Source organism: Ischnura elegans, chromosome 7 (assembly GCF_921293095.1).
Source record: "Ischnura elegans chromosome 7, ioIscEleg1.1, whole genome shotgun sequence".
Lineage (NCBI taxonomy): Eukaryota > Metazoa > Arthropoda > Insecta > Odonata > Coenagrionidae > Ischnura > Ischnura elegans.
The window spans coordinates 53,486,310-53,512,716 of record NC_060252.1 but is presented as its reverse complement, the minus strand read 5'-3'; the positions used below and the strand labels follow the sequence as shown (position 1 = coordinate 53,512,716).

The window sequence follows — 26,407 nt, the reverse complement described above, 5'->3', positions numbered from 1 at the left end:
ACTGTCGATACGATTTCCTCCTATGCCGTGAGCCCTCTATATATACTTACTCTATGTTCTTATTTAACTTTAATAGTGATCGCCATCTTGCTTTGTCTGGATTGGGTGGTGAATCCACTCAGTCCTTTGTGCATTTGTTGTTTGTCATCCTGATATTTTTACACTTATCCTGTGCCGAGCCCATTTGATAAAATGGAAAATTTAAGTTGTGTAATTGTTAGTTTATTATTTATAGGCCTTGGAAGTATCGTTAAAACTCAAGGTATGACTTTTACTTTGTGGTTTTTAATGCATAATAATCATGGATGCAGAGGACAATCGAGTGATTTTGATATGTAGGACACGGGTACTTTTATTGTATTATCGAGTGACCTTCGTGTTTAATGTATTAATATTCATTGCTTTTGCCTAAAAGTTAAGTTACAAGCACTGAGCCGTGGTCCGTACACTGTTTCACCGACGGGTGTCTTAATTCAGGATATAAATCAATCAAAATATAGTTGCTCATCCATATGAATGAATAGTTTGTGTCGTCTTGAGCAATTTCTTCAGTGAATTATCATATATTTGTAGTATAATTGATTTAGTGACCCAATTTGTGCGTGCACTAGTTAATTCGACTAGAGTGTCGTAATGACTCGGGTGTCAACTTCAATTTAAAACAAGAATTATATTCTTTTCGAAGCAACATAATTTCTTTTTTGAAACTGTATATATTTTCTCACTTTTGGTTACTTGATTCTTTAACACGCTGTACGATTTTTCCGAGTATTTTACATACGTGTCTGGTATATTTTGTATCTTCCATAGGGGGTGATGAAGTCGTTTATAAGGGTAAAACACTTGTGATGGAAGGGGATCCCTTTGAAATCGATTGTAAAGTTGCAATGTTTGAACCTATAAAATGGCAATTGGACGGTCGCACAATAGTTCCTGACAAACGGAACAAATACAGCTTCACTCGAAAAACTGTAGCTGGTGCAATTATTTCTACTCTTCATGTGCCCAGTGCTCAATCTTTTCATTCAGGAACGTATAAATGCAATTCATTCCACCGGGATGGTCATCATTTATTTGTTCTAAGTGGTAAGACCACCCCGTTCAACTTTGTGTGATTTAACAGCCGTTTCCTTTGATACCTAACAGTCTTTTTTTTAACATAACAAGCTGTTTTACTTATTGATAATATTGGCGTTTGGAAATTGTTATTGGACTCCTTGTTACAAATCCCGTGCGTTGGTTACGTGCGGTGACTCACAAGTTGGAAGATGCTGGCTCATGCGTGTGTTGAGCAATTAAACATTACTAATGCGTATTGCAGTGCGTATCCTACTTACCGTAGAATTGCATGATCAGTTTAGACAATTGGGAAATTTTAATTTTCGACGCGAACACTCTTTTGTTTGAACGTAGGTTTATCATGCCAAAGTATGCCATATTTCACAATCGTTGGTCTCACTATCTCCTTTACGGGAACAATCTCAGTACATCGGGCTCCTTCGATTATTTTATGCAGCTCCTTGTGCGTATGTCTGTGGCTGGCACTGAACTGTCGAAAAATACTCCCTTCTGTCGTGGTTGACGGCTGACTTCCTGTTATTCATGATAGACAAGTCAAACCTTAGTACCAATATGATGCTCAAACAAGATGTTTTTTTAACTCCAGCCCACATTCTTATCTGGACATGTTTTCGTTGAATCCAGAGAAAGCATGCTAACACCATTTTGATTGCAATTTCTTCTAAGGTGGTTTATTATTTACCCTTATCTTTTGAATAGTTCATAATTTTTTCTTGGGTTGGGTAATCTGTGGTTTTTCAGTTTATGCTTTGGGAACGATTTGAGCTTTTAGGTAACTGTTTTGGCATATGATCATAAGACCTTTGTGTGGTGTGATATTCCTCTGTGTCTCACCCTTACCTACCGGGGCGGAATTCTGTACACCGTACCGACGATTGTCGGTGTCGGTAAGCCGGTCCTACCGATAAGTCTCGGTACGAGCCAGAGTTTACATTACTAAGGAGGCCCCACTAGGTGGCGGTAGCAGTCATAATTTGAACACGGGTCCCGCGCATTAATTCAAACTCCAACTTTTGCCACTTGTGGCGCGACCGACACTATGGGTGCGGTCCGTTGAACGCTACCAATGCTTCGGAGCGCCACCAAGCGGTCCGTTATTCGCTACGGAGCGCTACAGGTTAGGCTGTGACGTCACGGCAAACGTCATACACCCGTTTCCCGCCTCGCTCCGGACCAGCTCCAGACGCTCCCCTGAAAACTTGGGTCAGCGGAGGAGCGAGTCAATTTTTGGCGGAAATTCGAAGGGAATGCACTGAGGCAATGGAGAGTTTACTCACGTTGCAGATGATGGACGCTGAATGTGGACGCCTTTCTCCTATATAAGTGACTACGAAGTAACGGAGTAGACGCACTTAGTAAATAGATGTAAATTTAATTGTGATTTAAATAAATATGTAGCAAGAACTAAATATCGACAAACATTCTCGTATCTCCCCCAAAATGAACTCAAATGTCTTTGGAAGCAGCCTTTACATACAAAAGGCAACAAAATTATTAAAAGGGGCATGTAATATAAAGAAAGGATTGTAAGAACATATATCGACAAATATACTCATGCCATAAATTAAAATCTGAAGAAAAATAGGATATACATGAAATAGATTAATGTTTTTTAATAGTCGTTAGCCATTATAAGTTAATATGTTTCAACTGGGAAAACGGTAGAGTACCTACTTTTTCCTTTACTAGGGTAATGAGATTCATTGAGAAGGGTAGGCGAGGGTTGGTGTGAGAAATACAGTCCAAAGTTTCTTCCTTTACTATGTGGAGCCTCGGTATTGAAAAATAAAATTCATTTTAATGATATTCAAACATATTTATTAATATTCAATGATCATAGTCACCTCAATTCGCAATTAAAACCACATCTTTGATTTCATAATCCCAGTTTGCCCACCCTCGTTCATTTCCGCCATCTTGACTTCGCTCCTGACCGGTCCGAAAAGAAATTCTCGTAGCGAACGTAGCGCCTATGGACCGGTGCTCCGGAGCACTTCCGTCTGTAGCGTCTGGTAGCGAAAGTAGCATTCATTGGACCGCACCCTATAGAGCGTTCCACATGTGAAGCAGGGTAGGCAAAAGCAAAGCGGGATCCAAGGCCGAGAGAATATCGGAGAGGAGGAACCAACCGGATAAGGATTAATACCATCGTGTTTTACAGCACCGCACAAAATACTCGCCGATTCAATATATAATACGGAACAGCAATGGAGAGAGCGTTCCACATTTAGTTGACAGTATGGGCTCTTATGGAGAATCGTTTCCCATGTTAATCTCCATAAGGCCAGGAGCGCGGTGTTGTCAACAACAGCACGAAAATTAAAGTTGCGTTATGCACTGATTAAAAATTGCATTCTAATGTAGAAAGAGATGCTGCATTCATTGGCGCCAATAGTTTTTCGATAAAAATTATAACAAAAGCTATAAAAAACATTTCCGTAAATTTCCGTCAGAAACGTGTATTTTTTTACTTTATCTTCTTCTCGCAATTTCTGCCTGACCGTTGACTGTATTGAATTGAATTTTTTTGCAAAAACGTCTTCACACTATTTTCTGCTTGAAGGTCTTCACCAATTGTACAAATATTGAGTTTTAATGTTGTTATGCCGACGTAACACACTTTAGGACAAGAAAATTTTGATTTTTGCAAGGTAAAAAGTAGTCGCTTACTAACTTACGTTTCTTACGTTGTAGGTCCCTATATGCTGCGTACCAAATGTGGAGAAAACTACAAGGTTATTTTTGGTGAAAAAATTATTAACTTACATCAATTCTGAAGCGAGTTACAAGGTTTTTATCTTAAGAAAAAATATTACGGTGCCGCTGGGCGGGCTTCTTGCTTTTTCTTGCGCGCAGAGGGAAAATTCTCCGGCGGAAAAGGAGTTTTTTGTCAATGCATACTATGAAATGTATTTATGTATTCGTTTGATATCCTAAACAGAGAATACCTACTCATACGTCGTAACAGCAGTGTTTTTATCTGAATACATTGATACACGAAAGTAAGCAAGCGGCTTGGAAGTAAAACTCTTTCGCCTTGGGTGTTTAGGTCCCATCGGGGAAACCAAGAAAAAAAATATCTCATAATCTGTACCAAACACTACCCCATCCAGTGCACGCATTTACAAAAGGGGGCTTGGGTTTTTTCTGAGTTCCTTTCATAGGGTACCATAAAACCTGCCCCAAAAGCAACCCAGGCCGAAGGGGCCGAGGGAAGAATTTACGAAGGCGTTCAGTTTGTCATTGCATTTTTTTGGAGTGAACAAGTGTTGTGTGGTGTATTGAACTTGAGAATTGTGAAGTGTGTTTTACACTTATCTTTGCTGTAACACGCCCAATTAATATGTCCGATACAAAGAAGAGGAGAAAAGGTGAGAAGCTCATAAGCCGCCAAAGACGATTGGTGCTCAAAGTCTTCTCGTACATAAGGAAATCTCTCAGCATTAGTGAGGCCTGCCGAGAAGCTTCGAAGGCTACTGGGTGCTAGGAGTTCACTATTTACAGAGTGAGAAAGGAAAGCTCCCGTGGTCCATTGGTAACTCCTTCAAAAACTAAAGAAATTAGACAGCCTTACAAAAATTCGAGGGCAGTGATTTTCGACGGTTTGGTGAGATCGGGAATTAGAAGGAAGGTACATGAATCCTTCGTGAAAATTATTCCTCCGACTTTAAAATCCATCTGAAACCCGGTGAATATGGATAGTATTCTCCCAGATTACAAAAGGACAACACTATATCGTCTTATTTTGGACATAGGCTTCGTGTACGAACGCAGGGGGAAAAGAATCATCCTTATCGAAAGGGATGATATTATTCGTTGGTGGCACAATTAATTATTATTTTAGGCAGCTAAAAACATATCGTCGCGAACACAGGACGAGAGTATTAACAGGCGAAAGTTGGATTAATGTTGGACAAATAGTGAACATTAGTTTGCGAAACAAACAATTAGAAAATCCGCGTCAAGCTTTCCTTGCTGGACTAAATACTGGGCTTGGCCCCCACTTCCCGAGGAGGACGATTTGCAATTATACACGCAGGAACGGAAAATGGGTTCATAAAAGGAGCATCGCATGTGTTTCTGTACAAAAAGAACTCAATGGATGAGCATGAAGAAGTGGGTGGCGAGTATTACGAGAGATGGTTTGAGCACTCACTTCTTGCAAACTTACCCGAAGGATCAATTATAGTGGTAGATAATGCCTCTTATTACTCAAGGAAATTGGAATCCTTGCCTACTACAAGGTGAAGGAAAGAAAACGTTAAGGAAATTAGCTTTGAAGATGTCAGCTTGAAAAGAGATCTTTAAATTACAATAAACCAAGTACGGGAAAATTTTGAAAAATTAAAGATTGATGATGTCTTATACAACATCGCCTTTCATGTAATACTAGCTAGAGCCAAAAAATATTGCATAATATGGAAGGAATAGAAATTTTGTCTTATTCAGGAGCGGCTATAATTTTTATTATCCTTCAATTTATTGTTATTTTTTACATTAAAGATTATTCATTATTCAGTTTGTGCATTGAATAAGTACGTACATGAAATAACAAAAGACTTTTCCTTTTATACTGCAGCAAAGGTATTGTATTATACGCTAAAAAATTCCTTAATTTACGCAGTCTTTCGTGCGATCCCTAACTCCTTTTTGAACTAAACCGTTTTGGCGCCATATTATGTGTGGTTGCATACGCTGTTAGGATGCCTGCCGGGGGAGCGGAAGCTTGGCAACACTGTTATCCATAAGGCCCGTACTGTCAACTAAATGTGGAACGCTCTATACCATCCCCTTCATTTGGCTTGTTGTCAGTGGCGGCTTATGAGTGATCGGCTGTTATCATCCTCTGTGAGCCGAGAATTTCACCGATTTTGGTGTTTTTTTTAGTATTTCTCCACCATATTTGTAACGAAATTAACGAAATATCATGGGTAAATCTCGATGTTTTGTGCCCGGATGCAGCTCCGGCTACGATTGGGAGCTGAGGGAAAATAAGCGGTTGGGGATACAGGACAATAGCAAGAATTTTTATCATACAGACTGTCCCAAGGGTCGTGTGTCATTTTTGACCTGTAATTTTAGTAGCTTTGCATGGAGCAATATTCATGAAAATTGTCACACTTATGGGGAAAGGTCCTAAGTTTTGTTGAGTGTAAGCAAAATTTTACAATTTTGACCTTTTGGCCTCACAAAGTGGATCCAAACCAAAAATTTGAATTTGCCTTATGGGGTTTCAATGTTAAAAAAATCGAGATAGACAAAAGTGTGAATTTCATTGACCAATATGTCAATTCTTAGGTTTTCGGACACGAGAAACCCGAAAATAACACTTTTATTTACGAATATTCAACCGTTGACCCAGTAATGTCACCGTCAAGGTCATAAGGGTGGCAAAAGGAATAGCATACCAACAAAGGTGTCGATCCATGGGTTTTGTAGGTTGCCCAAGTCATTGGTATTGTCCAAATACCCGTATTATTCACTAATTGACCTCCGAGGGTCACCACAGCTGGTAAATTTGTTGTTTACTTCCAGGGTGATTTGGCAACATCTCTTAGCTACGTAATAGATTCAAGTCTACTACCCCACCTCCCACCAAACCCACGCCACTATAGTGCTCGCAGAGTTTCTGTGCACTAGAGAGTTTCCCCGAGCCCATTTGCCCATGGTAGAGGAACCCCGATTGGCTGCCGGCGTCCAATCCCGTTAACCGGTTCTTGACTCAATGCGCGCCGGGTACGAACCTTCGAAAGAGGCGACCTGAAAGAATCGCCGAAAGCGAACGTAATGCCTCGCCGACGCGCCGGTCTTTAACATAGAAATTCTGTTTATGATACACTACAATAGATATCGGGTCTAAACTTAAAGTGATTCCACTATTCATCGTTGGGGGTTGAGAATATTATTCTCATCGGCTATCTCCATGACTACGCAAAAAATAAAGCAGAACATAAAATTCTTCACCAACCAATTACAAAAATCCTGATAAAAGGTGAATTTAGCCACCGGAAAAGGAATCAAATTAACCTCACAAGAGTCAATTTTAACGGCAAAGATTGCTAAACGATACATGGACAGCAGAAAAATTATATTCTAACTTAAAATAATTATGGCAAAAATCCCACTACATACCGCTATGGTTTTGGAGGCTGAAGTCTACATCTAGGCATCATTCTTGTTCCGGGAAGGCAGGTTCTCGCAGATACTTTTTGATACTCATAGAACTGGTTTTTAGAATTCATCACTTGTGTTATCACTTGATTCCTCGCCAAGTGGAATAACAACCTGGGGCACTTCATCACGAACACATTCCTTTATGTAGTCTTCTTCCTGAATATTTTCCGCATGCCTAACACACTTTATCCAATCTTCCTTACTTATCGATGCTAATGCCTCGTGTGTTAATCGTTCAACATCAATCATTCTGAAAGTAGTGTTCCTCTGTGCGACAAACCTCTTCACTTGCGCCCAAATTAACTCTATCGGATTGTATTTACAGTGGTAGGGAGGAAGGCGCACCACTAAATGGCCCATTGAAAGGGCTAAATCGTCCAACTGATAGGATGACGTGATTTTATTTTTCACCACGTAGTCTTTTACCTTATCGAGTAGTTCCTTCACTGTGTTACTATCACTGAACAGTACGTTTTGCTGTCGCAGCCAGGATTGAATTTGTGTTTTCCGGTACGTTGTGTTGGGAATTTTATTGGAGATTTTGGAATGATAACTCGCATTATCCATCACTATAATTGACGGTCGGTCCAACCTCCTCAACAGTTCTTCAAACCACCAAGTAAAACAATCCGCATTCATGTCTTTGTGGTAGTCGGAAAGCGGATCTCTACTACCTGATCTAAAAACTAATCCCATACCTTCGATAAAGCCCACCTCACTAGATCCTGCATGTGTTACGATTAATCGCCCACCCTTCCCTGTAGGCACACGCATACCTCCTTCTCCCTGGGAGTTCACCCAAATATGACGCTGGCAGTAATTTTGGTTGACCCAAGTTTCGTCCAAGTACACAACCTGTTCGTAAAGTGAGTTCTCTCGGTGAGAGTGCATGATTTTCAGAAATTTCTTCCTGCACTCCCTGATGTCACTGCGCTCCATCAATATTTTTCTGCCATCATTTCCAAGCACATATCTAAACCCCAGGTTGTTGAATATTTTTCTAAAAGAAGAATATGAACCACGATATCCTGCAGCTTCTTGGAAAGCAATTCTCACCCTTTCCACTGTTGGATATATACCTTTATGGTACATATCGAGAAATATTCGACGCACTAAATCCTCATCGAATCCGTCAATTTTACTCCGATTCGGATATGGCCCTCTCTTCTTCCTCTCTGTTTCTTTCCCGATGTTATTGAGCAGCGAATAAACGTAGCGGGTGGACACGCTACATGCCGTGGCTGTCTTTTTCACAGCTTCGCCGTTCTCATTGCGAGAACATCCAACGTTGAAAGCAGCGAATTTACTCCGATGCACCTTTCCACGGTTGGGGACGTTCTGGTCATTTTCACTATGAGTTGATGCCGTTGGAGATGTTGCGAGTGGATATAAATGAATTCCAAGGGATTCATAATGCTCGCTACCCGACACTTCATCCAAACACAGTCTTGCCCGATCCACGACGGAATTATCACCGAGAGTATCAGGACGAGTTGCCACAATTTCCTTGCAAAAGAATTTGTAAACGCACATAACGCGTTCCCTTAGCTCTGCGGAAAATTCCTTAGGCATAGTAACACAAGAGAATTACACAGACCACTGAAGTTGAGATTTGCTCGGAGGGTTTCGATGGACTGACACCTGCAGTGGTTTAGCCACAGTTCGACGTTCGAAGGCCCAGTAAGCTCATTAAAAATTTCTTAGAATCCCGTAAATCTATTGAATAAAGAAATGACCACCGAAGCGGACAGATTTCTGAAAACTAGGGTCAGCGCGGATTATCTTCATTTTGAAGCGCCCCCGCGGAGCGCCCCGTATCCTTTCTTTCACGGTCGTACGTGAATATCTCAAGGGTTCATGCCAACGGCACTTGGAAATACCTGCTAATGAGTTTTTCCCAGAATTTGAAGTGCTGGAGCTTCATGCGACCATCGAACAAGGTCGCTCCTTTTGGTTGGTGGTACCATGGCTGCGAAAAATCACCACGGTAGAATTTTCCGTTTCAAGGGTTTTCCCCCAAAACCCAAACATCAGACGATCAAGTGGTGGAATTCATAGGTTCAAATCAGTGTTGAAATTTTATAACCAATGGACTTCAGGTAAAAACGAATAATGAAAGGAAAATGTAAAGAAATGAAAATATTCCGTATAATTTTGGAATTCATTGGAATAAGTTCATTTTGGTATTTTGAATTTCTACATCCGTTTTAGAGATTCATAGGGTTTGGAAATGAGAAAGTTCTCATTTATAACCGCAGAGACGATTACCCCATACCTGATTACAATCGATTTTTTTAATTGGTTGGTGAAGAATTTTATGTTCTGCTTTATTTTTGCGTAGTCATGGAGATAGCCGATGAGAATAATATTCTCAACCCCCAACGATGAATAGTGGAATCACTTTAAGTTTAGACCCGATATCTATTGTAGTGTATCATAAACAGAATTTCTATGTTGAAGACCGGCGCGTCGGCGAGGCATTACGTTCGCTTTCGGCGATTCTTTCAGGTCGCCTCTTTCGAAGGTTCGTACCCGGCGCGCATTGAGTCAAGAACCGGTTAACGGGATTGGACGCCGGCAGCCAATCGGGGTTCCTCTACCATGGGCAAATGGGCTCGGGGAAACTCTCTAGTGCACAGAAACTCTGCGAGCACTATAGTTGCGTTATAGGGCGTAGTCCAGTACACGCTCCCAATGCTCCCAAGTGCTCCCGCTTCAGACGCTACAGATTCATGGTCCACTTTCGCTCCTATCGCTCCCAGTGCTACCCTACTGGATCACGGCTGGAGCGATTGTAGCATTTGTTAGTCGTTTGTTTTGCTAGTATCGTCTGCTCGGATATTAGATCGCCTGAATTAGGGATTGTTATAGCCCCTTGTACTTTACTTACAATTAGCTAGTTAGAGAGGTCAGTAATATAAATGTCAAAAAGAATATGACCATGGGGTACACCACAAGAAACCTAATTAATATTAGATCTTCATTGGATACCATGATCGGACACCACCGATCCGATGCTTGTCCTGAAGATTTTACCCACTGGTTTGCAAATCCTCTTACACCAAGGTGATAAACTTAAACAAGAGCAGATCATGATACATATGAAAGAAGATAACACTGATTAAATACCTAATTAGAGAAATTTCAATGAAACCAAAAATAAGCCTAATTAACTTAACTCGCCTAAAAGCTTGCGTTTAAACGATACACGTACAAGTTGACTTATTATTAATAATTAATGCCTGTTTGCGTGAATGATTTTTGTGGACCGAAACGGAACATGTACAAATGTTTGAACCAAGTTAAAATAGGTTCAATTTTCCGTTCATGCATTTGCACAAGTTGAGTATGGTTACGCGTGTAACCATACTCACACATAACGTGCAACAACGCAGCCGTACGGTACGTATTTCGTGTTCATTCTCGCGTTCATACATTTAGACTCGTACGGGTTTATGTAGGTGTAAAAAGGCCTTAAGTGGAGTGTCTTTTTACGATTTATCATGCACTCATGACATTGTATGATAGTCTCAAAGTCTAGACTTGGACCCATCTCGTCAACAACAAGCCTTAAGCATCAATGCAATACGTGTCAACCTGACCTTTAGAAAAACACACAAGTAAAATACAACCGAACATCAATAATTGATTAAACTTAAGTTGAAGATTAGAGGAAGAAATCATCATTGAACAGAGAATACAATCTTGCAGTTGATGCAGTGCATGCATTGATGCAGTGAGTCCTCGTTTAACGTCACTTACCGTTCCTGAAAAATGTGACGTTAAACGAAATGACGTTAATCGAAGCACAATGTCCCATAAGAAACAATGTAAAAAGTGAATATCGGCTCCTAGACCTCACAATTCCTACGCGAAAAAATTTTAGCGTATCATATTTGGGCCATTTCTTACGATGGGAATGCCAAACTATGGCATAAACACGAGTCCCTGTCTTCATTGACGGCAATACCAGCAGCGACGTACATCCTTCTCCATTTTTGTATCTTCCCGCGTTTGTTTTTTCGGCTTCGCGGTGGTCACCTGGGCATCATCGCCTGGGCATCATCATCGCTGAAACATCGTCGCAGTTACAGGAACCAAGATTATTGAGAACACGGCCAAAAAGGTACGACAAATACTCCGAGTTCTACCCGGAAAAATTCCTAGAAATCACTTTTCAGGTTCCAGAAAACCGTTATGTCAAGTAAAATTTGCTAAAACTTTACTTGACATTTACGCACTTAACATTTGCGCACCTACCTAAGAATTCATTTTGCAGAAAATTTGCTATAAACGTAATCGAAATTGACAATAAACACACCGTTTTACACTTCGTTTAGACTGACTGTATTACCGCCCACAAAACGAACAACCTGCAACGCCCGCCGCTTCGCATTTTTTCTCGCGCGAAATTTAAAAGACCTGACCACCTGACGTTATCGCGAAGCAAAGGTGCGATAAACGAATGACGGCCTCAAAATTTTCGTGACGTTATCGCGAAATGACGTTAAACGGGGTGACGTAGAACGAGGACTCACTGTACCTCGTTTTTTTGCATGAAAGTAATTACCATTGTGAAGTGGTGTTATTAATTTATTTTGAATTTTGGTGTTATATTTGAATTATGAGTTCCCAGGACCTGAATGAACAGAAAATTAAATATGATTTTACGTATTCACAATAATAAATGCAAGTTTTTTTTCTAATATTATGAAAAAATATTAAATATTGAAAGTATCAAAATCTTATAATTTACAACTGTTGAAAACAATTTAAACTTTCAAACATGCAAGGTGGTTTTGACAAAATATCAGTGGTTGTTAAGAAATTAAATAAATAATTTGGGTATCTGGTATGTCCTCATGCCAGTACTAACGTCTCAAAAAACTGCTCCAGTAGTTAAGGGTTAATAATTTTGATACCATGTCGATCTTGTCACAGTCAAAAGTCTAATGTTTGGACTTGTTCTTACCTACCGCATTGTTGGATTCGTCTTTTGCTTCATTAGTGGTTATTATCTCATGGAATTATTATCTTTGTGTTCACTAACGCTTACGTGTCTTTTCCAGGTGATATTGCCCCAAATTATGATTTTGAAACATATAAAGTTTTGGAGCCTAAGCAACCCCTTGTTTTGCAATGTAATGTTACTGGTACAGAACAGAAATATTCATTAAAGTGGTATGTGTCCGCATTGGAATGTTAATTTCTGGACTATTTCCTTAGGATAAAACCATTAATCAATTCATGATTTTAGGTTTAAGGAAGATCAACCAATTGAACAGCCATGTGATGAAAAGGAATCACGGGTTAAAATAGTCGATGCTGAACATAAACTGATCATCAACAAGCCTAATGAAGATGACATAGCTAATTATACTTGCAGAATGGTCCACAGTAGCGTTAATTCTAGTGCTTTGGATTTGAATGCCACTATTACTGTTGTTGGTAAGAAAAAATCAATAATTAATGATTCTCAATGGTTTAAGTGTATACCACCGAGAAGTACATAATTCAATTTATTGTTTAGGTCGTCCTACTGTTCGAATGCCCTCTACAATGAGTTTGGTTGAAGGTGAGAAGCTGGTCCTGGATTGTTCTGTTAGTGGAAAACCAACACCAGAAGTGGTATGGAGTTTTGGTAAGTGCAATGTCAAAACTTGAGCTATTAAAAGTGAAGTGAGCAATGGATCTGGTGGCCTTGAAATGTAGGGTTTCGCCGTGAGATTCATTGTTTTTTGAGGCTTTTGGGAGCAGCTGCATACTTACGGTTTTTGAGGCCATTGCTGGTCGCATCATCAGGCGATGAATAAAAATTGGGAGTTGGTTGTCGTTAATATACTTGTCAACCCTCATCACTTCATTAGCATTGGGTGGGGGGGAAGGGTGCCCCTGATGTCATAGGAACTCTCATCCCTGTCCTTGAGCAGTAAACGAACTCTCCCCTGTTGTGGTGTTGAGGGCAGGTGAATCATTGTTGAAAACATACTGGAAGCATTGAGGCGGATGTTTCTTTTGGAAGACTCTCTCCCACGTCTGGCTGAGTTCACTGGTCCACTGTTCGCAGTCCTCTGTTACCTTAGATAAAGCTATTAGATGAAATTAGATAAAGGCCTGGTTTCACTGTACATTAACATGTATTGTCTGAATGCAAGAATGAACGCCGAAATGCACCATGTAAGAGCTGGTCTTCAATGCGATGTGGGATTCAAGTGAGCCGTAATGCTATTCTTCAATGGACATAAGCCATAGGAAAGATGGTCTGTGTTCATTCTTGTGTCTTACGGCTTACATCAATGGTAGTGACGGGGTAAAGTCTTCACCTGCCAAACCGAAGGTCGCGGGTATGAGTCTTGCCCGGGTAGGTTGCCTCTATCCAGGGCATGGATTTTCATGTACATTTGATAGTTACTTACTATGACATCCCCAATGTAAAGGCCATATGGTGCTGTTTTCGGTGGCATGACAAAAAATAAATTATATCCAGCCAACTAGTGTGTCTTGAGCACTACTTGTCTTGCCAAACAAGCAATGTATTGCCAAACCAGAAGTGGGCCTTAAGTAATTTAATTGACCACAGCTCTATGTCTTAAAAAGTTATGGTGCATAAAATGTAAACAAAGAAAAAGCATTATGTTTACAGTTGACTGGGTAACCCTTTTGTGCCGGAAAACCCTTCCGCATCTTCAAATGCAGAAGACATAAGACAGAAGGTGAAATGCAAAAAAATGTGATGATAACACAATTCTATTGTGCCAGCTATGATATCAGAACTCCTCTGTTTCTGCCGGTGCCTTGATTTTGAATTTTGTATTGCTTACGTCTTCCATTGGAGACAAGCAATATCGTACAGCATACCTGTTATATCTTACGACTTATGTCCACTCAAGTACCACTGTAGACGAGCCTTAACCCTTTGAGACGGTGGAGTTTTCGTCTTTGCATGACTGCTGTACAGGGCCCCAAGAGACTCTTCTTTCTCGTGGTACGGAGCAATTTCGGAGGACATTCATTAAGAAGGGACTCGTGGAACCTATTTTGACCCCTCCCCGCTGGGACTCTGCATTATCTCGGACTCCGAGAGTAGTTGTGCTCCCTCCTTTCGGGTTTATGACCATACCTGCGGCATTGGTTTGCGGTCAATTATGTATTGCTTATATATATTTAGCACATGGATAATTGTTGCTTGCATGAAAATTGCAGACTTTGAATTGAATTCCATTCCTCATTTTTTCTGAGCATTGTCAAATTTTAAACGAAGTTCTAAGGTCAATATTAACGCATTTAATGCAGCAATATCCATGTTGATGTTTATACAGAACTCGAGATAAAAGTTAATATTTATTGTAGAATTTTGTTTAAAAATTGTAAATGCAGCTCAAAAGACAAAGAATTCAATTCTGTTTAAATTTCTTGAGAAAAGAACAAATATTTATTTCGAAAACTGACTGGATAAACAATTGCATGACCGCTAAGAGGGATAATAAAAGACGAGGGGTCATGGTACCTGCTTCCGGATTCCGAGGGTAAAGCAGCCTTAATCCCGCAGTGTTGGGTCCCGAATCAAAGACATCGTACACCCGCGACCATCATAAAAGGGGGAGAGGTAGAAAACGTGTATATATATGGCTTTCGTTCCCTTAGTCAGGAAAATCTCTGACAGAAATATACGGCTTTCGTCTCCTGGGTCAAGAAACATCCATATGTGTATTTACGTCTTTAATTGGGAAAAGGTTAACCACCCAAATTGTATGAATGCATCAACAGAAAATAGAATCTATTCTGATTTGGTGGATGCATTTCTACATGTTTCCCTCCTATCCATCAAAATTGTTCATGCATTTTGAAATTTACTGGTACAAATTGATGTAGTGTGTAACCAGGCCTTGAATCAGTATTGTATGCAGTATTTAGCAAGCTCTCTTTCGAATTTGATTTGTTCAAAAAGACTGTGTTTACAGAATTCTGGGAATAGAATATTTTGCGTAATATTGACAAATTGTTCACTTTTCTTAATTCCCCCACAAGTAATGTTTCATATAAATTCTAAAACTCATAATTTGATGTTTCCTAGATATTTTTTTTTTGAAATATAATGAGTGGTCGTTCGTTTTGGGTTTCATGTGATTTTTCATCTGGTAGGAGTGTGGTTAGCTCTGCAATTATTAAGGATTATTGCAAGGATTATTTTAACATGTTAATTTTCATAGAATATGTACGTTATTGAATAAAAAACTGTAGAAGCAAATGTACATCATTAGGTTATCAACTTACAAACTCTCAGAGGTACGAGCATTCAAAAAATTGACACGGTGTGGTGAAGAGGAATTTGCTTTTTGGGCACAGTCTTTAGGAAGTATAAATTAAACTGATGTGAATGCAGGAACTGTTCAGTGTTTCCCGCATTTTTCCTTCCTATGGGCAGCGAAATCTTTTCAGCTCCAGCTGCATCGCACATGCAGCAAGATCAGTACGTCACCGTTATGAGTTAATGCGAAATAGGGTGGTTTCCGATTATTTTTTTATTGCCTAAATCAAAAGATTATTACTCCTGGAGTACGTATTTCATGCTTTTAGATTTTTAAATGATGATATCTATCTTTCGCGATTAAATGAACAGTGGCAATTTTCAAGCGCACGAAAATGCGATGGCTAAGTATGAATGCTGGGAAAAGCCTGTGTGACGTCACTCTGGTTCCGGCTGCCGCCGTGTTAGGCCACCTTAGTGCGAGGCTATGAGTGCTGCTACGATCCAGGCTGCTAGTAGGTAGCAGAGTACCCTGCTAGCAGGTAGCGCTTGGATTATTAATACCTTATCAAACGAAGGAAACTTTCCGACTGTAGGCAATTTTAATGGGTGATTATTAAGAGATGTTTCCCTTAGCTCTCTGCCTCATGCATGCATTGGTAATCTCAGACGATGTAAAACTCCTGACTACTTGTATAGCATATAGGTCCCTGTGACTTCTTGTGGAGTGGCATCTCATAGCCGCCAATCTGGCCTTTTTCAAATGAGGTTAAAATTGACCATTAACAATAGTCTAAACTGGGACTTCTTAAACCAAATAATTTGTATATTATGAATGGTGGGTAATGAATCACAATCAATGCCTTCCGTTTTCTTTGATGAAGGAAACTACCCTATTGTAGTGCAGTATTTCATTCTGCAGGTTAACTACACTGCTCATTGCCTTGATTTAGTTTTTCAACTTATGAACAAGGTCCCAGAATGCATCTTGTTTGTCTGTCGAGGACTTACTCTACTATGTTACTGTTGAAGCAGTGTGTACAATGAAAGGATCAAATGGGGAATTAACAGAGTAATCATATAATGGATGTTATCTAATTTGCTAAAGCATTGGGATACGTAACTGTATGGCTGAAGTTCCTGGTCGCAGTTTGTTCAACTGTTAATTACATGCCGACTTCATAGTTTTTTATGTCTTCCAACTTTCCAATTGGACTTAATTCTCTTAATAGCAGATTTCTCTGTAATTCATAGCAGTAACTCTGTAATTCTCTGTAAATAGAGTGCCTGTCAGAGAACTTTAGAAATATTCTAGATTTACAGCAGGGAAAATTAATTTATGCCTGACTCACATAATTTTATTCATTTCTCTCATTGAGAGCTCCAGCTAGAGCTTCTCTGGAGCTTAAGAAATCCATCAATCTCTCAATCACACTGGCATTCCACCGTCCCTTTTTCGTCACTTTCTCTGTTGCTTTTTCCCCATTTCAGATGTTAACAACTGTCAATCCATTAACAGCTAAATTGGCATTACAATCCCTGTTAATGATGGTGTGTTCTAATTGGCTGAAAACTTGTGCTACTAATGGAAACCCATACATGCCTAATGATCAAAAAAGGGATGGCATTTACCTATTCTGAAGCCAATGTAAAAAATGATCATGTGATTCAGGCTTTATGCTCTGCATCTCTTGCACACTGTGGCATACTTTTCAGAGGGAAGGTTTTTCAGTAGTTCTTGAAGGCATCTTGTTGACACAGGCATGTGAATTTCTTGCATTCGGGGCATGTGGGCCAGTTCATTTCTATGTAATACCTCATTTTTGGAGCATTTTTGTTTGGAGTTATTTGTAGGCTTCTTTTGAACATTGAATTTCACCTTTATGTTAGTTAAAAACTTTTTGGCTATGTTGCCACGTCAATTTTCAGGTGGCTGCGACAAATGGTGGTCACTTTTTTCTAGGGAATTTGGTATTTTCAATTATGGTATTAGTCTTGTAAGTAGGCGATTTTATCTATATATACAGGCATTCATATCAGGGGGTGGGGGATGGGAGCAGGAGGTTAGAGGAGTAGGTTGTTGAGTGTTTTTCCAAATTACGGGTTGCCAAATACAACTTATTTAAAGGCTGGTGGCAGTGTTAAAATTGTTCTTCTCGTCTTTTGATATTTCAATGACTTCTGTGACGAGTCTCTGTTTGAAATCTTTCACTTTGGCAATAATTTTTGTTTCTTAAGGGTCAATTACGTGGCCCAGTACTGTCTGTTGGGCTACTGCAGACTTTGTTGAGTTGCTCTTTGGTGTTCTTCTGCCTGTATTTTGCTGATGTAATTCTTCCCACAGGCCTGGCAAGTAATGCGATAGACTCTTTCGACTTGTAGTGCAGTTCTATCCTTGACGATTTTTAGGAGATGTTTTATCTGCAAGTGAGGAGAAAAGATTGTCCATATCTGAAATTTTCGTAGGATGTTTCCTATTCTGTCAGTTGTCCCATTTATGTATCGCAGGAAGACTTTATTCTGGTCACTGAGGTCATTTGTTGAGGAGTTCACAGCTTCTGCTGTGTTGTTTTTGTCTTCCTTATTCTTTTGCATGGCCTTATTAAATTTTCGTGAGATAATTCTGCTGTAGAATCCATTTCCCCGCAGAATGATGTCTAGTTTCCATCTTTCTTCAGGAAAGTTGTTTGGGTCGCTTATTTTGTAGTAGCGGTGAATCAAGTTGTTGACCACTCCATTCATTTGAGATGGGTGATGATGAGACAGGGCGTGTAGGCAGAAATTTGTTGCTATCAGCTTTTGATAGACCGCAGGCCCTTATGTGTCATTCTTCTTCTTTTCATCGAGAATGTCCAAAAATGGAAGTTTTCCTTCTTTTTCCACCTCTGTTGTAAACTTTTTGTGGTCATTGATACCAATCAAATAATTATAAAATTCTTGTAGGTTCTCCTTGCCACGCATCCACATAGTAAAAGTATCATCAATGTATCTCACCAAAATCTTTGGTTTGTGGGCGACATTCTGGATTTCTGTTTTCTCTATGTTCCATAAATTTGTTGGCTATGCTGTAGAGATAGGGGAACCCATCGCTGCTCCAAATATCTGTTGATAAAAACTATTTGTCTTTCTTACATTCTTCCACCAGAAGAAAGTACTCGATAAAGGGATAAAGTAAAGGGATATCTCTGCAAGCTTGGTGATGTTTTCTTCCCATTGGGTGGAGTTTTTGATCAATAATAAAAGACTCCACCCAGCAAGCCACCACACCATGCTTTTGTAATTAGGAGTTGATTGCTTAATATTTTTGTAATTAATAAAGGGTAACTCAAGTGGCTCTTGCTCCTTGTAATTAATATTTCTGATTCATGGTCGAATGTGTTGTTAAACAAATCAAAACCTTAAAATCTGAGTTGGCTGGCAAAATCGGTTGTGTCATTCATCCAAATTTTTATATTCCTCTTGAAATTGCTGTTGAGATATCATTCAAATAATTTGTCCTAGAAAATCATTAATGTATGGAATGTTTGTTTAAGTGAATCAATGCAATATACTGCAAAGATCTGTGGCAAATGACATAGGACACAAGAGTCAAATTCAGATTGATTGGACACTAAATGGGGGATTGTTGCATTATATACTCCCCAGATAACACGGCATCTGTATTACATCAATAATACACAAAAAATACGTGACCAAATACATATGTATAAGATGGAATACGATCGTATTACATCGGTATATTTCACGTAAAAGTGGTTCAAAAGTCCCTATGGATGTATGTATACGTGCGTATTACAAATTGGAAATCTGAATACCCATACATGAATTATACATATGTATACGATGGAATACAATCGTATTACGTCTGTATATTTCACGTAAAAGTGGCTCAAAAGTCCCTCAGGATGTATGTATACATGCGTATTACAATTTGGAAATCTGAATACCCTTACATGTAATATACATATGTATCTGCAGGCCCTCGTACACGAATTATACATATTGATTTTCTGACCCACATCCACTCAATATCAATATGGATCAAACGGATGAATAAATATAAGGAAACCAGAACATACAGATAATAAAACATTTATTCAAAGAGAAAAATAAAATAATACACACAAAGAACAAGTGTGGCCATGAATATTGCTAACAAGCATTAAGGGCAAGCAAACAGTAGGTGAAACTTAGTTTAAAACAATGGCACAAAGATAAATAAAGTACAAACAATGGTTTGATTTGGAAAGTAGAAAAAAATATTAGCACGGAACAAGCGTTGTAACCAATTGCACAAGAAGAAACCTGAATTCAGGAAACCAACTCTGCTCAATTAGCCACTTCCTGAAAGGAGAAAAGAAGAAGTCAAGTTTAAAAGTCATGCAAAAATATATCTTTTTGTAAGATCTGAATATATTGAAAGGCCTTGAGCTCCTATAGGAGCTCAAGGCCTTTAAATTTTTTTTTTTTTTCAATTCATATAGGCAGTCAGTATTCTGTGAAGTCTGTAATTTTAGTACTAATTCTGTATTCTGAATGCAAATGAAAGTTTGGCTTCTCTGCTAGATTCCAGACATAAGTTTTAAATTTTTTCATTTACCAATAATGCCGAGGTCCCAGCTAGCGCAGATTTGACCTTGTCCTTTGAGAAATCATATATTTTGGGGATATGCTTTCATTTTACAAAATTAATAGCCTTTCTCTTAAGAAGAATGAGAAATATGAGAAAAGATCATATGACTACTGTTAAATATAAATTAACTAGGAAAAAGTGTATCCATTGGTATGCTTATTTAGTACATGATACTAATATATTAGTACCATGATTTAGTAGCGGATGATTCACACAGAAAAAATATAAACTTGTGATATCAAATTTTCAAACAAATAAATTTCATACAACCGATAATTTTAGGCTTAACTTTAAGAAACCTCTCCATTATGGATAAAAATAATTTTTCCCTCAAACCTTACCTCGGTATTAACAATTCCACATGGTCTTCTGGATTTGCTTCGTTGTTTTTTCCGTAATCCATTCTCCTCTTGTCCAGGCCAAGCTATTTACATCGTCGCCTCCTAGGTATGCGCGAAAGAGCATGAAAATAAAATTATAATTAATTAATTTGGCCCATACGCACCTCTTTCTTACATATAATGACAAACTTTCGCATGAAAATTACGTATTTATCTTGTGTTAATAATAACGACGAAATGCACCTTGATTGACTTCATTTCAATATGAAAGAAATATTACACTTTGCTTTTAGGGAACCGATATTACACGACCAATACTTCTTGTTCGTTAAATAATTAGAAGTAGTGGGCAAAACGGCTCGGAACCTCGAGGAATCTATTAGTGACAAGGCTACGCTGATAAGTCTACGGTCAAAGATGTTATGACTAAAGCATAGGATAACTAGGAATGCAAGAACTACAATACAGTAGGTTGTGGTAATAAACAGCGATAAAGCAACTTACACGTGAACGAAAACATTCCTTTAAACATTTTTTTCTGCTCTTAATTAAAAGAAAAAAAATGTATCTTCAGCCGCGAAGCACGGAATTACTATACGACGCATAATCTATTAATTTATACGTGCAAGATTGACATTACGTAATATATGGTAAAACATAGTACTATGTTTTACCATATAACTTCAATGGAGACCAGTCTCCTCGATACATAACTCAACAAAAAAGGAAAACAATAGCCAAACATAAACAAAATAATTACCTCTATTGGCGCAATGTGGTCAACACATTGCGCCAATGGTTGTATCCAAATATACTCAAATAACATAATTAACCCTTTGAGTGCGGATGGCATAGCATTGATGCCCAGCATAGGTCCTGCCAACGGGCGGGTGGCATCACATTGATGCCATGCCGGCCTATGTCCTTCAATAGCTCCCTACGCTCCTCCGCTCTGTTCTTTCTACTCTCACGATGATTTCCCGCACGCACATTGGATTAGGCTACCTTGATATGCCTTCCGTTTTTGAAAAAAAGTTTATATTTTTTTAGTACATTTTTTTACATTTATGGAGTACTTTTTAATTTGTAAGATTTTTCGCCATTACAAAAAAATTAAAATGTGATATTTTCTTTACTCTTCTGAATATTTGTACTAAATTTTGCCACATTTGAAGGTTATTATCCCCGTTTTAGTCGTATAAAAATTTTTGTAAACAATATTTAGTCATAATCTTCCTTTCATCTCACCGACGAAAAATATTTTCGTATTTCAAAATACGGTCACAATACACAAGCTAAACACAGTTGAATAATATGTTTCTCTTTTTATTATTGTTAAAACTTAATATTTACATAATGCCGTTTTAACTCATAACATTCTTCCATAACACATTTGCAACTCATTTTCTGAACGATCCCATCAATAGAGGTTTGATTATTTTGGTTTCGGAAAAAGAAATAGATTTTTTCTACTTTTTCTCATTTATTTCGTTTGAGTTTGTTAAAGTTACTAGGCTCGAATAATTACGTCCACCAATTCGTTATTCACGGGAAATATTAAAGGTTCTAGGAAAACTTTTATATTTATTTCATTTTGAATGAGAAATTAGAATTGGGGAAATCTTTGGGGAAAAAATGATCAAATTTCGGGGCTCAAAAAAAAAGTCGTTTTATGTCACCGCGGAATAGACTACAAGTCACTCTGTGTCTCCTGTTATCTCTATTTTTAGAAGTATTTTTGCCATTCTTATGAGAAATGCATGCAAATGCAAAGTATTCTGTTATGTGCATGTGGTGGAGAAGGTGAGGTCTTCCTGCTCAGTTTTTTCGACTCTCGACATTAGTACAGTCTCTCTTTCGGACATCTTTCGATTGCGTGCATTTTCACTCCTCTATTGAGATTTTATTTTTTCTGATATTACCGTATGGCCTTTTTCTATTGGGCATTTCAGTATTTACATATATTTAGCCTCTTAGTGGAATATGGGAGAAACCTTCATTTTTAATTTTATTCCTATTTTCAAACCCCAAGGACCGTTTATGTATCAGCCTTTGGTGAACTAGGCTTAGAATATCTCCTCGCAATAAAACTACCTCTGGCACAATTTCCTCAAGTGTATAGATGGAACACTGCATTGGGTCTTCACCGCGAAGGTTGTTTTTTAACTTTGAAGCAATTTACGTATTTTACTTTGACCAAATAGAGCTATTATAATCAGAAAAGAAAGTCAGCAAAATTTCTAATCTCAAAGAAACAATTATTTTTGGATTATTATACGTTGCCGTTTTATCTGGAACATACACATTTAGACAGATACAAATTTCTTGTACGTCGGTTGTAAATGTTGACGCTCACATCTCTTTCTGCCTGCAAAAGAGCAACCTCATCATTCTTGTGTATTTTGTAGGTGTTATGTATTTTATTGAAGTATATGTTATAGGTGTTAACTGAGGTATACTTTCAGGATTCAAGTATGCGGGAGCAGGAGGAAATATTCTCGTCTGAAAGGCTTTGGTCCATATTGCCAATGCGTCTCAACATGCAGTTCTTCAAGGATAACCAAGCATAGGAATATTACTCGTGGGGAATGGGAGATATTTTTGGTCTGATATACCTAAAGCCGATGTCCCACGGTCAAATTTGCGTCAAAATATTTTGATCAAAATTTGCTGCAACTGACGCGCACCCTGTCCCACGGTCAAAATTTTGTCCAACTGGCTTTTGGTCCTATCGTTTGTACAAATCACCGATTTGTACAAATGGATAGGACAGGTTCTAAATTTTCATCCAATTGGATGAAACCAACCAATCACAGGGCCTTTGACAAAAAAGCATCGCCAAGCGCTGACACACAGGCCAAATACGTTAAACTTATTTATCGTCTGCATGAGTATTTTAATTAATAATTATGTATATTATGGACACAAAAATAAACTTTGTTGTATTGCACACAGTATGCATTAAAAACCCAACCGGTTTCCACCTTTTCAGGTCGTTATCTTAATCGTAAACCTCTAGATAAGGACCTGAAAAGATCGAAACCGGTTGAGTTTTTTCATTAGTATTGTATGGAATACTAAAAGGTTTAGTTTTAAATTTATAATATCACCATACCACGAACTGAATTCACAAAACATTATTTCAAATATATATATACGTTCGTGATCGTCTATTTCATCGCCTGGTGTGGCCCTAAAGGTAAATATGAGCAAAAATTTGTCTTAGTGATAGGCGATGGAAGCTCTCAACTAGGAAATCCGTAATAATCAGATGATCTTAAATAGAAAGGAAGCGATCTTTAGAATCGCAATACCAGGAGGGATGTTCTGGAAATAATAAAAGATTTACTTAAGGTATCGAGGCCGAATTTTACGCTTTATGGAAGGCATACAATGCGAGCGAGCAGCTGGAGAAATGACTAATATGAACTGACGATTGTACCTGTGAAACACTACAGCTGCCCGTTTCTATTACTATGATTATAGGATAAGGACCTTATTTTAGAAACTGCTAGATTAGGAGAGAAAAATGTGATTTAAATGCACGCTTACAGCACTATTCATAACATCTCCTCAACCACAATGTCCATCATTTATTAATAACATTTTCCTCGCGGGAATAAACTGCCTCACGTTTGTATCCTGGCGTTTTATTCTGCCCTCAACCTTGCTGATAAGGGACATGAAAATATCCTGACTTGTCGTCAATTATTATCGATAATAAACGGGAACATCGGCGACCAACTCCTTCTCCAACATGTTTAGCATGCTTATTCCAACGCTTTCATACCCCTTTTCCAGCCAAGGCCAAGTTCAGCATTCCTTCTGCTTTCTTTTTTTCGCATCTTTGATGTTCAAGAGGCCTGTTCAAACAATTTCGCCTGCTTAAAAAGAAAGAATCCTCCACCTCCACAAGTTTCCTAGTTGTTTACATAAATATCGTCTTTCGTTTGTTTTTGATCAAAATGAGATGCATCGTGGGACACCCCCAGTCCAGTTGTAGCAAAATATTTGCATCAAAATTTTTGGACAAAAATTTTGATCAAAATATTTTGACGCAAATTTGACCGTGGGACATCGGCTTAATGTATGATTGTATGAAGTATTGTAAGATGGCCATCCATTCCAGATTATTGGAAAAGGTAGGAAAATATTTTCGATTTTTCTTGCCGTCACAGCAATTTTTCCCGAGACCGATTTCAACTAATTTTCCATTGCATACATTTTGGCTGGAACCCTGGAGTAGATGATCCGATACCAAGAGACCCCTGGCATAAAATTCGGCCCTTTTGAATTTATTCACTCAAAGAATGAAAGAAATTTACTATTCGGGTAAAGAACCCTGCTTCATGAGTCCATGTTGCTTTGGTGTCACAAACACTGTATAACATTATACATGCTTTCCGAGCCTAATGGCCTCGTGCAAGATGCTATAATTTACACTGGGCCGGAGGATCCTGATGTTGGAGGCAGAGGACATGCAAACAAAGTCGTGCGAAAATTAATCGACAGATTTCTTCTCTGTGGTCACAGTTTATACAGTCATGTAGCCACGATTTTGAAATGGGGGGTCTTTGCCGGAGATTTTGGTGCCCTTCCACAGGGTGCGGGGGCCAATTTACCCATTTTTGGCGCCTCAACGGGGGTTGTAATCCATAACTCCCTCCTGTGGCTACCCTACTGAGAAAATTATAATAATCTGTTCAAATATCTATTGAGTTACTCAAAAAAGACACTTACACCACTGAAACTGTAAGGCAAAACAGAAGATATAATCCTCCTCACGTCCTAAGAACGACTAAAAAGTGGCAAACCAGTATACCTACCTCTGATGGTGTACGATGAGTAGAAGTTCCAGGGCTGTGTTTGAACCCTTTCAGAATTATTAGTTAATTTTTGCAGCATTAACGCAATATAAAATGTCAAAAAGATCAAATAACTTTCATATGTTTGCATGCCAATCTATGTTACTAGTAAATTTAAAAATTTAGAAATGTAAAAATTAAAATTCGAAAACTTTTATTAACCCAAAATATGATGCAGGGATAGTGGATTACATCTGAAAAAATATTTATCTTATTTATAATCCAATTCCGCCATCATTTCAGAAATTATTTCATGCTTCTTAGTTGCTACGTAAAAATATGTTGTCCGTCGTTCCTTATGTTTGTGTAACGGGTTGCATAAATATCCGGAGCATATATCACATGGGTGCGGATGGCATCACTGTGATGCCATGAACAAATTGTTTAATAAATACTCAAATGAATATAAAAATCCTTTTTTTATTGAAATTGTATTCATATTTTCGAAAAACAAAGTCAATGCAGTGAAAAGAAATTCTCCGCCAATGTGAAACAACTCTGAGAAAATGCTACGCAATGAAAGGGTTAATGTAGTCTATGTATGCGTACAATATAATAAAAGATAAATCATTCCTTACCTTAATTATCCAGTGACAGGAAACTGTTGGAGCTGGCTTGCACGAATCGCAATAACGTGCGGGATTGAAGCACATTTCCAGCAAAACATAGCTTCGGTTTGAGCACACCATCGACACGCACCGGTTATCGAGGATTAAAACACTATGTCAATTTTTCCAATACGTATAATAATACAAACAAATATAAAATTAACTATACATCAGTAGCCGGAGTTCCTCCTACAGCACGTTCTTGACGTTCTCGTAGTCTCGAACGAAATGCCGAGCTTAACTGTTAACGACATTATCACTCCCACTCACTTCCCTAGCTTGTTGCGACAGAATTGAGAATTTAATTTTTTTGTTTAAACAGTTAATTTAAAATATTGTTTAAAAAATTAAACTTCGCTTTTACTTTTGCGCTGTGCAAGAACTATTTTTTGTATTTTTCATGTATTGTGAACCATTTTCCATGTGTATATTTCGCGGATGGAAACTGAATTTTACAT

At 38.4% G+C, this 26,407-nt stretch overlaps 1 protein-coding gene across 2 annotated transcripts in view; it reads left to right on the top strand.

The window, feature by feature from the left end:
* Nucleotides 1-52: 52 nt before the first annotated feature.
* Nucleotides 53-26,407, top strand: part of LOC124162221 (cell adhesion molecule 2-like) — a 49,680-nt gene continuing 23,325 nt past the window's right edge. The window contains exons 1-5 of one of the 2 annotated variants that reach the window (XM_046538681.1): nt 53-262; nt 811-1,086; nt 12,324-12,435; nt 12,512-12,702; nt 12,785-12,895. In XM_046538681.1, the coding sequence (XP_046394637.1) occupies nt 193-262; nt 811-1,086; nt 12,324-12,435; nt 12,512-12,702; nt 12,785-12,895 (760 nt within the window). In that variant the 5' untranslated portion in view covers nt 53-192. The remainder of the gene's footprint in view (nt 263-810; nt 1,087-12,323; nt 12,436-12,511; nt 12,703-12,784; nt 12,896-26,407) is intronic. The other variant, XM_046538682.1, reaches the window with a different exon arrangement.